This window comes from Aquarana catesbeiana, linkage group LG05, assembly GCF_042186555.1.
Source record: "Aquarana catesbeiana isolate 2022-GZ linkage group LG05, ASM4218655v1, whole genome shotgun sequence".
Lineage (NCBI taxonomy): Eukaryota > Metazoa > Chordata > Amphibia > Anura > Ranidae > Aquarana > Aquarana catesbeiana.
In genome coordinates this window covers 599,789,164-599,803,181 of record NC_133328.1, presented here as the reverse complement: position 1 = coordinate 599,803,181, position 14,018 = coordinate 599,789,164, and the positions used below count along the sequence as shown (strand labels likewise).

Sequence of the window (14,018 nt, the reverse complement as noted above, 5' to 3'; positions counted from 1 at the left end):
GATGCGGCTTCACTTCCCGGTTCCCTACTGCGCATGCGCGAGTCGCGCTGCGCGTCCCAAGTGGTCCCCGCTCTCTCCTGGGAGCTGTGTGTTCCCAGGAGACAGCGCGGTGGGGACGGGAAGAGGCGTAGACTCCCATGGGAGTCTATGCCGGAAGTGGGTGCAAATACCTGTCTTAGACAGGTATCTGCACCCTCCTCCCCCCTGAAAGGTGCCAAATGTGACACCGGAGGGGGGGAGGGTTCCGAAAAGCGGAAGTTCCATTTTTGTGTGGAACTCCGCTTTAAGAGTAGAGGTCGACCGATATCGGTTTTTCTCGGTTTTTGCCGATATTTAGAAATGCCGATTTTTTTTTTTTTTTTTTTTTTTTTTTCCCTTCATCTCAAAAAATCTAACAGTTAGACCCCTTTCACACTGGGGCGTTTTTCATGCGCTTTTGGGCTAAGTGCCTGCAAAGCGTTTCGACAGGGGTGCTTCATGAGCGCATTTAACCCCTTCCCCGGCCGCTAGCTGGGTTATAAGCGCCCTTATAACCCAGCCTTAAAGCGGGGTTCCACCCAAATTTTGAACAATATCTGTATGTATTCTCTTCCTTGCCTAGATGCTGACATGCCGTTTAAAAAAATTTAAATCGCCGTAATTACCTTTTATTTTTCTATTCTTTGCACTTCCTGGTTCTCCTCCCGTGGGAGTAGGCGTGTTTCTAGCCTCTCCCAGACTCCGCACAGACTCCTGGGAGCTAGTCTCAGGCTTCCCAGGATGCCACTGAGCGTGTGCGGGAACGAGCGGTGAATGCTGGGAGCACAGCCTTCACCACATCCAGGAAATAAATGCTTGTGGGCTTCAAATGCCCACAATGAAGATGGAAACCGCCTGCAGTGAATAATATAAGTTATTCTTTCCGACGAAATCTGACACAGGCGGACATATTACACACAATATGTGAGTATGTAATGCTGAGAAGAAAAGTTTGTGAATGAACTCAAAAAAAAAAAAGATAGATAGGTGGACCCCCGCTTTAAGTAATAAGTGATACAGAAATTTTTTTACATTTAAACATTTATTAAACAAAACAAACCTCATCAGTTTACTTGTATGTATAATTTAGATTTAAAAAAACAAACAAAATTATATATTAAATACACAAAAACTGGTAATCAAAACTTTTGGACGAAAAAAATGGGCTAACTTCACTGCTTTTTTTTTTTTTTTTTAATTAGTGTATTTTTTTTTAAAAAATTGCGTTCTGAAAGACCGCTGCGCAAATACCGTGTGACATAAAATATTGCAACAACCGCTATTTTATTCCCTAGGGTCTCTGCTAAAAAAAAATATATATGTTTGGGGGTTCTAAGTGAATTTCTAGCAGAACATACAGGATTTTTACTTGTAAGCAACAAATGTCAGAAAAGATTTAGTCTTTAAATGGTTAAACTGAGAACTCCTACACACAGAGTTCATTGATATGTAGCAACATTGTATCTCTTCAGCTTCTTTTATCAGACTTGGCAGGCTGCCCAGAGAGGAGAGAAGTCACTCCACAGAAGACTTTAGGCAACTTGCATTGACTTCTATTACAGTTATAAGTATAAGTTATAATCGGCCTTTTTTATCAGCACAATTGGCCGATTAATTAAAAAACCGCCAAATATCGGCCGACCTCTAGTTAAGAGGCACAGCTTGCAGGCCCACGCGATGTAAGAGGTGATGTATGCTCAGGAAAAAAGCAGGGAAAATCGCCATAGGTAAAACCAGATGTGTTTTTTTTTTTTTTATTAATAAAAAAGCAGTATCGCCTATAAAGCGTATACAAAATTCCAATAAAATAGGAGTCCGACAACAATACAAACACCCGTGCAATCATGACGTTAAACAGCGCGGTGATGTCAGCACCGCTCCTCCCGACACGGTTCGTCGCTAATCTGATGTCCTGGGGCCCTGTATAAATGACACTGGTTGGGAAGGAGTTGACACCAGGGGGGCGATCAAGGAGTTACATGTGCCCTGGGGGGGTGTTACACTGGAGGAAAACAAATTGTATTTTAGCTTAGCTGTAATAGATCTATTTTCTTCACTGACAGATCAGCGGTGTGCCTTGTTTACATAGGAACACCACTGCTCTGTGTCTTCTATGAACGATCAGCAGGTCGTGGCGCTCTGATTCCCCCCCTACACCGCGTGCACAAAATTAAGTACAGATATGTGATTTTGTGCTGCCCTGCCGCAGTATATGTACGGTGGGTGGTCCGGAAGCAGTTGAGATAAAAGAAGTTTACACTTTAGCCACTTCACTTTTGCTGTAACCTTCTTTTTTTTTTTTTTCCCCAACTCTGGTCATTCTTTGGCCCTTTTCACAAGGCCATTCCAATCGCCATCTGTTTTTCAGGCAGACCTGGTTGAAACGTCCATGGAGCCCTATGAACATGTAAAGTGAAGTTTGTTTACACCCACCTACCTCTGGGTCCATCCAGGTTTGCAAAAAAAAAAAAAAAAAAGCCTCCTTTTCAGTTTTTTCTGACTGAATTGGAGGTAGCCGTATCCAAACAGATGGTGGAGTCTGTTTACACCTAGCTGCCCACAAAGCTAACAGGTCCACCTGCGTCTGCTGAGCAGAAACAAAATGGTCACAGATGTGATCCCCGTCCTATTCGGCTGCGATCTGTGTGAAAGGAGCTTGGTAGTGCTATGACCTGACATGCACCTTTCTCTGACAGTTTCCTTTATATAGCTGTGGTGGAGGTCTTGAGAGATAAAAATACCGCTTTACATCTGTAAATGAAACCTAATTGTTAGGATTTTAAAACCTATTGTGACTCATAGCAAGCCTGAGGCAATGTGAAAACTAGGCCATTTCTACACTTAAAAAGAACTGTGCTAATTACCATTCAAATGAAGTGTGCAACTGTGCATTGCAAATAACATGGCTGATAAAATGACAAACTGCCAGTTAGACCCTGTGCTACTTTTATTAAAGTGGAAGTCCGGTCAAAAATGAAAATTTTGCTATTCTATGTAAAATATTATCTTTGACATTTCATTTTCTTGATAGCTGATTGCCAAGCTTAGAAAGTCTTATAGAATCTAGAAATCAGCTTCTTCCTGTTCTTCACCGACAACCTTATTTCCCTTTTATCTTATCCTTTTACCTCTGCATGCTGCCTCTCACTTCCTGACAATGTTGTCGTTCTCTCCCACACAGGTATGCCGACTGTTCATTCAAATCGCCCCTGTCGTCCCCATCCCTCCTATCCTTAGACAGAGAATGATATCTTCCAGTCTTCATAACCTCATTGTGGATACCAGCTTCCTGAGTGAGATAACAGGGAGGCAGGCATGATAAGTTATGTTTTGCTCACTGCACGATAACACAGACCCCTCTGAGAGCAGCAATGGCAGTCCCAGAGACAGTTGAAATAGATGATGCCTCACTCATTGCACGTGATCGGGGGGGGAGGGGGTTTGGGCGGAGTCTAATGTGTTCCGGTTGTCATGGAACAGCCAGTACGCAGCGTCATTTCCTTTTTACAATTTTGTTTCCCTGTGTGCCCGAAGCCGGAAGTGATGTTAGGCCGGGTACAACGTCACTTCCGGAAAATAGATATTCTATGAGGAACATGCCCAGCAGCTGGGGACTAATGGCATGCCCAGCTGCTGTAAATGACCTGACTGGCACTATTTAACAACAAAATAAGGTACAAAGGAGGGTTTTTGACAAGTTTAAACAATACAGATCGATTCCTAATGCTCAACTATGATTTTTACTGTGGTTGCCTGGCCTTTCACTTTAAAGTGTAACTTAACTCTAGAACCAAGTTTGAATATTTTACATTGTACCAGTCCTTAGATGTGGTGGCAGTTTATTTTCTTTAAAGGAGTTGTAAAGTCTTGCAGTTTTTCACCTTAAAGCGGGGGTCCACCTATCTATCGTGTTTTTTTTTTTGGAGTTTATTCACAAACTTTTCTTCTCATGATTATCTACTCACATGTTCTGTGTAATAAGTCTGCCTGTGTCCGATTTCGTTGTAAAGAATAACTTATAAAATTCACTGAAGGCGGTTTCCATCTTCATTGTGGGCATTTGAAGCCCACAAGCATGTATTTCCTGGATGCGGTGAATGCTGTGCTCCCAGCATTCACCGAGATGTTGTGATGACGCTGTTGCACAATGCATGCTGGGAAGCCTGAGACTAGCTCCAAGGGGACTGTGGGAGGTCTGGGAGAGGCTAGAAACACGCCTACTCCCATGGGAGGAAAACCAGGAAGTGCTAAGAAGAGTAGAAAAAAAAAGGTAATTACGGCGATTTACATTTTTTTTACACAGCGTGTCAGCATCTAGGCAAGGAAGAGAATGCGTAGAGATAATGTTCAAAATTTGGGTGGAACACCGCTTTAATGCATGCTATGCATTCAAGTGGAGTTCCACCCAAAAATGGAACTTCCGCTGATTCCTCTCACCTGTCCATTCACCAAATGCTTTGTATTCTGTGAAATCATCCACAAAATACGAAGAGGTCTGTGATTTGGCAATAGAGGGTGGGCGAATCATGGGACAGCTGCTTAGTAGGCAATCCAATGGTCTCCTGTTAGAGCACCAGAAGTATAGCAATACCTATACTACCAGCGCTCAAAACTGCAGCAGATGACTTAAACCTTAACTATTGGAAAGCCAACAGATTTTAAAGCTGAGGTCCGCCCACCTCTGCAAAAATTAAAGTGGGGTTCCACCCAAAAATGGAACTTCCACTTTTTGGATTCCGCCCCCCCCTCCGGTGTCACATTTGGCACCTTTCAGGGGGGAGGAGGGAGCAGATACCTGTCTAATACAGGTATTTGCTCCCACTTCCTGGCATAGATCACCGCAGAGCTTGCGGTGACCTACGCCACTTCCGTCGCCTACCCCGTCCTCCCCCACTGTATTCTGTGAGACATAGAATACAGCAGGGACCTGTGAGGACACGCGGCACGCTCATGCGTAGTAGGGAACCAGGAAGTGAAGCCGCGGCTTCGGCTGCCAATCGGCTTCGGCTGCCGACACCGCGGGCTCCCTGGACAGGTAAGTGTCCATATATTAAAAGTCAGCAGCTGCAGAATTTGTAGCTGCTGGCTTTTAATATTTTTTTTTTCAGCAAACCTCCGCTTTAAAAGCCAGCAGCTGCATATGCTGCAGCTGCTGCCTTTTAATAATTTTACATTTTGCCTGTCCTGGAGTCCAGCGATGTTGGCACCGCAGCGGTTTCCATCAGCTGTCGGATGCATGTCACCTGCATTGCGTGTAAGGGAATACGGCAATACCCGCGGCTGAGGCTCCCGGAAGTGGGAACAGGATACCCCAAACCCCCCCCCCCCCCCGAAAGGTGCCAAATGGGGTAGTGGAGTACAACGAGCGGAAACTCCACTTTTGGGTGTAACTCCGCTTTAACTAAATGTCTTTCCTGGTGATGCATCACAAAACAGTTTAGGACTTTCAAGAGGTGTGGGATTCAAAAAAATGCATAGCTGTTTCCTGATGGTTTTACACCAAGAACTGAGCGATCCAAGACCACGGGTAGCTCAGTTCTCGATCTTCGATGCACAGAAAGCAGTGACCATCATCTGCTCTCTGCTCTGCCCCTCCAGTGCTCACTGGAGAGGCTCGGCCAGCTGCTGCTTGGTCATCTGGGCGGATCCCTGCAGAGCATGGACAGGCTCTGACATCAGCCAGCAGTGGACTTTAGCTTGTTCTCGGCTGAATCTGGGACACTAAGGGCACTCCTGTGATCCCCAGGAGAGGGATGGCCAAAAAAGCCTTGGCCATACTTCAAATGTGCACATGGTGATTGAAATGGTGTGCGTGGGGGGGGCACGACACTGTATCTCTCTGATAAAAAAAAAAAAGTGTATGTATTTATGGGAGGGTTGCCAACTTTAATTTGAAGAGTGTAGCGTGGTAGCCAGTGACGTCACCGGCGCATTCGCTCTGAGGGAACGGCACACCCAAAGCCTTCTTGCAGGGCTGTGTTGCGTGGCCATGACTCCCGCGTGCGTGTGTGGGGATGATGTCATCTTGGCTCGGCCATTCAAGCCGCTGGAGCCCGCAAACCCAGAAACAAGACTGGGTGAAGATGAAAGCCCCGTCAGCGGTGACACTGTGCTGCTGGGGGGCTTCATTTTTTAGCTAATTTTCTCATAATGTGCTAGTATGTAATAGTCTACTAGGGTTCGACCGATATGGATTTTTCTCTGGCTGATGCCGATACATGCCGTTTTTTTTTCCCCTTCATCTCATATAATCTAACAGTTAGACCCCTTTCACACTGAGGTGTTTTTCAGGCGATTTGGGCAAAAAATAGTGCCTGTAAAGTGCCTGCAAAACGGCTCCCCTGCAGTCTCGGTGTGGAAGCCCGAGTGCTTTCACGCTGAGGCGATGCGCTGCGCTGGTAGGATGTTAAAGTCCTGCAAGCAGCATCTTTGGACGGTGTATACCGCTGCTCCACCACTCCTGGCCATTGGAATGAATGCGCACCGCTGCCGAAGCACCTGCAAAGCGATTCGGCAACAACGCTTCACGGCGTATTTAACCCCTTCCTCGGGCGCTAGCTGGGTTATTAGCACCGCTAAAATGACGGTAAAGCGTCGCTAAAACTAGCAGTGTTACCGTCAATGCCTGCCCGCTCCAGTGTGAAAGCAACCTTGAGTGATACAGAAAATTTCTTACATTTAATAAACAAAACAAACCTCCAATCAGTTCACTTGTATGTATAATTTAGATTAAAAAAAAAAAACTATCTTAAATATTAAATACACAGAAACAGGTAATCAAAACTTTTGGACGAAAAAAATGGGCTAACTTTACTGCTTTTTTTTTTTTTTTTTGTTTTTATTATTATTATTCATTAGTGTATTTTTTCCAAAAAAATTTGCGTTTGAAAGACTGCTGCGCAAATACCGTGTGACATAAAATATTGCCGCAACCGCTATTTTATTACCTAGGTCAGTGATGGTGAACCTTGGCACTCCAGATGTTTTGGAACTACATTTCCCATGATGCTCCACCACACTGCAGAGTGCATGAGCATCATGGGAAATGTAGTTCGAAAACATCTGGGGTGCCAAGGTTCACCATCACTGACCTAGGGTCTCTGCTAAAATATGTGTGTGTGTGTGTATGTATGTGTGTGTATATATATATATATATATATATATATATATATATATATATATATATATATATATATATATATATATGTATATATTATGTGTGTATATATAATTTTTGGGGGTTCTAAGTGATTTTCTAGCAGAAAATACAGGATTTTTACTTGTAAGCAACAAATGTCAGAAAAGATTTAGTCTTTAAATGGTTAAACTGAATTCCTACACACTGAGTTCAGTCCATTTATAAGTAGAAACATTGTATCTTTTTAGCTTCTTTTATCAGACTTGGCAGGATGCCCAGAGAGGAGAGAAGTGGCTCCACAGAAGACTTCAGGCAACTTGCATTGACTTCTATTACAGAAGTCATTTGCAAGGTGTGCTGAAGTTATAATCGGTGGTGTAGTGGGTAGCACTTTAGCCTAGCAGTAAGAAGGGTCGCTGGTTCGAATCCCAAACCACCACACTACCTGGAGTTTGTATGTTCTCCCTATGCCTGCGTGGGTATCCTCCGGGTACTCCGGTTTCCTCCCACACTCTAAAGACATGCTGGTAGGTTAATTGGATCCTGTCTACATTGTTCCTAGTATGTATGAATGTGAGTTAGGGACCTTAGATTGTAAGCTTGAGGTCAGGGACTGATGTGAATGTACAATGTATATGTAAAGCGCTGCGTAAATTGACGGTGCTATATAAGTAACTGAAATAAATAAAATAACATATGCTTGGGCCTGTATTTGGATCTATCTGTACACACCAGGGCCACTTCCATGCCTTGGACCCAGGCAGTCTGTAGTATGGAGTGGAAGTATTGGTTTGTAAAGGCGTTATAGCTGTAATCTCTACTAGCCTTCGTGTAAACTGTTCTTGGTCTCGCTCTCACTATAGCATGTCTTCAGTGTCCAACCACACCTCTAGCATGACCCCAGTCTCTGAACGTCATTTCCTCCATTATGTCTGCAGTTTAACATATGTACATTCTGTCCCTTTTGGTGTCCGGCAACAGTTGAAGCCCCCTATACTCCGTAGGGGTACAACCATTGGTTGAGACACAATGGCTGCCTAGCTCTTGTGATTTGTCCATATTACTATTCTAGTTTCAAAAATACACTAAAACTGTAATTTGTGTGGTTTACTTTGGTCCTAAGAGTTGCATTCATTGGTCCGTGTTTTTTGTTTTTTTTTCCCTTCTTGCAGGTTAGTCCTCTGTGGCTCCAGTAGCGTGGGAAGATGTTTTACGCACACTTTGTTCTGAGCAAGAGAGGGCCGCTAGCCAAAATTTGGCTGGCGGCCCACTGGGACAAGAAGCTGACTAAAGCCCATGTGTTTGAGTGCAACCTGGAGAGCAGTGTGGAGAGCATCATCTCGCCGAAGGTATGTGCTGTGCTATATGCAGAGTTGCCAGTTTCTATTTTATTTTTATTTTTTTCTAGCCATTTCTAACCACCTCATATTCTTCTAGGTAAAAATGGCTTTGCGTACTTCTGGGCATCTCCTTTTGGGTGTTGTCAGAATCTACCACAGGAAGGCAAAGTATCTCCTCGCTGACTGTAACGAGGCTTTCATCAAAATAAAGATGGCCTTTCGGCCTGGTGAGTATCGACGCTCCTCAGTCTGTAAATCTGCTTATCACACAGCTATTTTCCGTCAAGGAGGAAAGAACATAGATTTTTATTTGGATGCTATATCTTTAGCCCTCAATTAAATGATCTGTGTACCATTTATCTCCTGAGCGCCCAATCCTGCAAATGTCATTTTCCGTATCTTGGCAGCACAGAAAGCTGGATTTGGTGTGTGTGCTGCTTGTAGGTGATAAGATCCAGCCACTAACTGATCCTTTCAAACATTTAGATTTCAATTTGTAAAGAGATTGTAATCCTTTTTTTATTTTTTTTTGGTTGATGTAATTTGAGGTTGCATAATATCCTGCTTTCAAATGACAAACTGGACAAGCGTCCTCAGACAGTGCGGCAGTCTTCACATTTTCTGTGATCTGAAAAACAGCTGCTTTCAGTTTATAATATAAGTATTTTAAAGAGACATTTGCTCATTCCTGTGACAGTGGTTTGAGCCAATACCTATAGCAATGTGTACTTTCCTGCCGGTGCTCCTTCACTGCCTCCCTGCTCAGCCAAAGCCCTTGCTCTATTACTGGAGAGTGGTCCTGGGGTATGGAGGAAGCATTTGACGCCATGATCGGGAGGGTGCTTTACCATCGTTTTAGAGGCGCTTTTTGGCCGTTAGCAGGGCGCTTTTTAACCCCCACTAGCGGCCAAATAAAGGGTTAAAAGCGCCGCTGCCAAGGTGCTTTGCAGGCTATTCGGCAGCACTGCCCATTGATTTCGTATATACCACTCCCAAAGCGCCCTAAAGATGCTGCTTGTTGGGTTTGGTTTTTTTTTTTTGCTTTTAACGTCCTACCAGCATAGCGCCCCAGTGTGAAAGCACTCGGGCTTTCACAATGGGACTGCAGATGAGGCGCTTTACAGGTGCCATCTTTAGCGCTAAAGCGCCTGAAAAACACTACCTATGTGAAAGGGGTCTTACTCGAGGTGGACTTCTGCATCGGCGAGAGAGCGGAGCCTGTATGAGTGAATATACCTTGTTGGAGGGGCCTAGAGAGACCTGCCTATTGAAAAGCACTATCTCCATCTTCTGAATAGGCTGGTAAGGTTCTCTTTAGGCTTCGCCCCAGTTTCACAGCTGCAGTGTAGAGCTACCCATAGTAATCAAAGGCTGTGCACAGGCAGGGCCCTCTTTAACGCAGGGCAAAAGGGGAAGCTGCCCTGGGCCCTGTCATTGCTGTGGGGCCTAAAACAGCAGCCACTTAAGCCCTATGCTGCCCGCAGTTTTCCCAGAGTAGCGGGAGCAGCCAAATTCTCCCCCCCCCCCCCCATTACCTTGGACCCTCTTATTCTCCCCTCATCGTCATCTTGGACCCCCTTATCTCCTCCCCCCCCAATCATCCTGGACTCCTATATTCCCCCCCCCCCCATCATCCTGGACTCCGCTATCTCTCCCCCTATTATTAATATTATTTTTATTCAGGATTTATGTAGTGCCAACAGTTTGGGCAAGCAGTACAGTTACAAAACAGTTCAATACATAAGTTTACGCGTGTTTGTTTTTTGAAATGTTGGGGTGGAGAGCAAAAGGGGGGGGGGGGGGGGTGGTGGTGGGGGGGGGCGCCAAGAAAATGTTTGCCCAGGGTCCAATCAATATTAAAGAGAGCCCTGTGCACAGCTATATGCTGTGCATGTCTAAGCATGGATGTAAATCCCCAGGCGTAACTTGTGTGTCCAGGGATTTGCACCTGTGCATGTGTCAAGTATGGCACATATTCGTGCACAGTCATTCATTACTATGGACTGCTGTATGCTGCAGCAATGACTCCCCTGGGCTTAGAAATAAGCATGCTTCTAAATGAGGCCTAAAATCAAAGGTGCTAGGCATTACTTGGTAATTTTGTTTTGATGGTATTTATTTGTGGGGTTTTTTTGGACTTGCAAGTGGGGGATCAAATAACATGCTTCCATGACTGTCTGGCTGTCTTTGGCTTCATCTTTGAATCACTCTCCAACATTAATGCAAATCAGTAGCTCTGGCTTAGCTTGCTGCACATTTGGTGATTCAAAGTATTGAAACATAACTTTGACAACCAAGCAGATAAAACTTTCATAAGACTGGAAGCACAGTCCTGATTTCTAATGACGGATTTCTACTAGACCTGAAATGTTAAACTCTGATAAAACAAACCTGTGCTGAATTGGGAGGACTACATTTTCAAGGGGTCTACTGTGGACCGCACCTACTTGGTTCCAGGGAAAAAAAATGCAATTTAGAACTTAAAACAAGTATAGCCTTTGTAAAAATAAAACAATTTGTACTTGGGTTGGTGGCAGCATCAATCTGGCTCTGCAGTGAGAACTGAGCGATCAAAAAACTCTGATCGCTCAGTTCTCCCTTCGCTGTTTTGCACAGAGATCCGGGACGGTCAGTCACTGTCTCTCTGCCCCTCCAGTGTTCACTGGAGCGAGGGGATGGCTCAGGCTCTCAGCAGATCACTGAGAGGCTGAGCCAGGTCCCAGTCCAGGCTGCTGGGTGGATTCTGCCCACATGGTCGGGATCTTTTCAGAGCCTAAACCGGTTCAGTGATGTCAGCAGACTTAAGCCCACTGTCTGCTAAAAACAGGTCACAGGAGTGCAGTACAAACTGCACTCCTCCTGTGATCCAAAGAAGTATAGCCAAAAAAGCTTGCTTTTTTTTTTTTTTTTTTTTTTTTTTTCTTTAACTGCAGATTTTAATCTCCTTGGGGTCTTGCACATGGATGTGGTCGTATCAGCTCCACCTATCGGTTTTTGAGGTGCATCTTGCTGAAAGCTTGATGTTCTATGGGCAGGGGTCTGTGTATGAACAGTGGCTTGCGAAAGTATTCGGCCCCCTTGAACTTTTCAACCTTTTGCCACATTTCAGGCTTCAAACATAAAGATATAAAATTTTTATTTTTTGTGAAGAATCACCACCAAGTGGGACACAATTGTGAAGTGGAACGAAATCTTTTGGATTTTTGAAACTTTTTTAACTAATAAAAAAATGAAAAGTGGGGCGTGCAAAATTGCGTTAATACTTTGTAGAGCCACCTTTTTGCTGAGATTACAGCTGCAAGTCGCTTGGGGTATGTCTCTATCAGTTTTGCACATCGAGAGACTGAAATTCTTGCCCATTCTTCCTTGCAAAACAGCTCGAGCTCAGTGAGGTTGGATGGACAGCGTTTGTGAACAGCAGTTTTCAGCTCTTTCCACAGATTCTCGATTGGATTCAGGTCTGGACTTTGACTTGGCCATTCTAACGCCTGAATACGTTTATTTGTGAACCATTCCTTTGTAGATTTTGCTGTATGTTTGGGATCATTGTCTTGTTTGAGGATAAATCTCCGTCCCAGTTTCAGGTCTTTTGCAGACTCCAACAGGTTTTCATCCAGAATGGTCCTGTATTTGGCTGCATCCATCTTCCCCTCAATTTTAACCATCTTCCCTGTCCCTGCTGAAGAAAAGCAGGCCCAAACCATGATGCTGCCACCACCATGTTTGACAGTGGGGATGGTGTGTTGAGTGTGATGAGCTGTGTTGCTTTTACGCCAAACATATCGTTTTGCATTGTGGCCAAAAAGTTTGATTTTGTTTTCATCGGACCAGAGCACCTTCTTCCACATGTTTGGTGTGTCTCCCAGGTGGCTTGTGGCAAACTTTAGACAAGACTTTTTATGGATATCTTTGAGAAATGGCTTTCTTCTTGCCACTCTTCCCTAAAGGCCAGATTTGTGCAGTGTACGACTGATTGTTGTCCTATGGACAGACTCTCCCACCTCAGCTGTAGTTCTCTGCAGTTCATCCAGAGTGATCATGGGCCTCTTGGCTGCATCTCTGATCAGTCTTCTCCTTGTCTGAGCTGAAAGTTTAGAGGGACAGCCAGGTCTTGGTAGATTTGCAGTGGTCTGATACTCCTTCCATTTCAAAATGATCGCTTGCACAGTGCTCCTTGGGATGTTTAAAGCTTGCGAAATCTTTTTGTATCCAAATCCGGCTTTAAACTTCTCCACAACAGTATTACGGACCTGCCTGGTGTGTTCCTTGGTCTTCATGATGCTCTCTGCGCTTTCAACAGAACCCTGAGACTATCACAGAGCAGGTGCATTTATACAGAGACTTGATTACACACAGGTGGATTCTATTTATCACCATCAGTCATTTAGGACAACATTGGATCATTCAGAGATCCTCGCTGAACTTCTGGAGTGAGTTTGCTGCACTGAAAGTAAAGGGGCTGAATAATTTTGCACGCACCACTTTTCAGTTTTTTAATTGCTAAAAAAGTTTAAAATATCCAATAGATTTCGTTCCACTTCACAATTGTGTCCCACTTGTTGGTGATTCTTCACAAAAAATTAAAATTTTATATTTTTATGTTTGAAGCCTGAAATGTGGCAAAAGGTTGAAAAGTTCAAGGGGGCCGAATACTTTCGCAAGCCACTGTATATGGTGTGTGTATTCTGTAATACATTGATGGATGTAGACCTAACATTGATTTGGCTCTAGGGGAAAACCTGAACAGAAATAGAAGTCACAAGTGTGCCATCAGCCTAAATAAAACGCTGTAAGCTTGCAGTTACTTTGACAAGTTCACGGTTGTAACGTGTCTCATTACTGCTGCTTTCTTTTAGGTGTGGTGGATTTGCCAGAGGAAAACCGAGAAGCCGCATACAATGCAATTACACTGCCAGAGGAGTTTCATGATTTTGACCAACCGCTGCCAGACCTGGAGTAAGCAACATATTTTAATTATCAGTTTTTAATGTGTGATTGACCAGTGTTTTGGTTTTTTGTGTACAATTAAACAAACTACATTGCAGATTAAGAAAAACAGCTGGTGTTCCTAATTATGGCATAACTGTCTTCTCTTTAGTGATATTGATGTGGCCCAGCAGTTCAGCCTCAACCAGAGTAGAGTCGAGGAAATCACTATGAGAGAAGAGGTGGGAAACCTCAATATCTTGCAAGACAATGATTTTGGTGAGTACTTTTCTCTTGCATATAGTTTCATTTGTGCAAAACAGTATCTCAGATATCAACCCCCAGTTTTGTATTAAATGAAATCCATTAAATACTTATAGAGCACTTTATCCCATAAGTTGTTTTTTTTTCTTTATCGGGCTTTCTATAGTGGGGAAGGTTTTGAATTGGTCAAGCTAATGGCCACTTAGACCCCAGCACTGCATCGTAATGATGGCCAGGAGGGGTGTGAATTGCTCCTTAAGAGATTTGAGTCTCTTTAACCACTTCAGCCCCGGAAGGTTTTACCCCCTTCCTGACCAGAGCACTTTTTACAA

The 14,018-nt window shown here is 44.0% G+C and overlaps 1 protein-coding gene across 1 annotated transcript in view; it reads left to right on the top strand.

The window, feature by feature from the left end:
• RAD21 (RAD21 cohesin complex component) overlaps window positions 1-14,018 on the top strand; it is a 58,419-nt gene that overhangs the window by 15,868 nt on the left and 28,533 nt on the right. Inside the window, exons 2-5 of the mRNA XM_073632174.1 lie at window positions 8,329-8,505; window positions 8,594-8,723; window positions 13,353-13,452; window positions 13,595-13,701. Of these exons, the coding sequence (XP_073488275.1) occupies window positions 8,362-8,505; window positions 8,594-8,723; window positions 13,353-13,452; window positions 13,595-13,701 (481 nt within the window). The 5' untranslated portion in view covers window positions 8,329-8,361. The remainder of the gene's footprint in view (window positions 1-8,328; window positions 8,506-8,593; window positions 8,724-13,352; window positions 13,453-13,594; window positions 13,702-14,018) is intronic.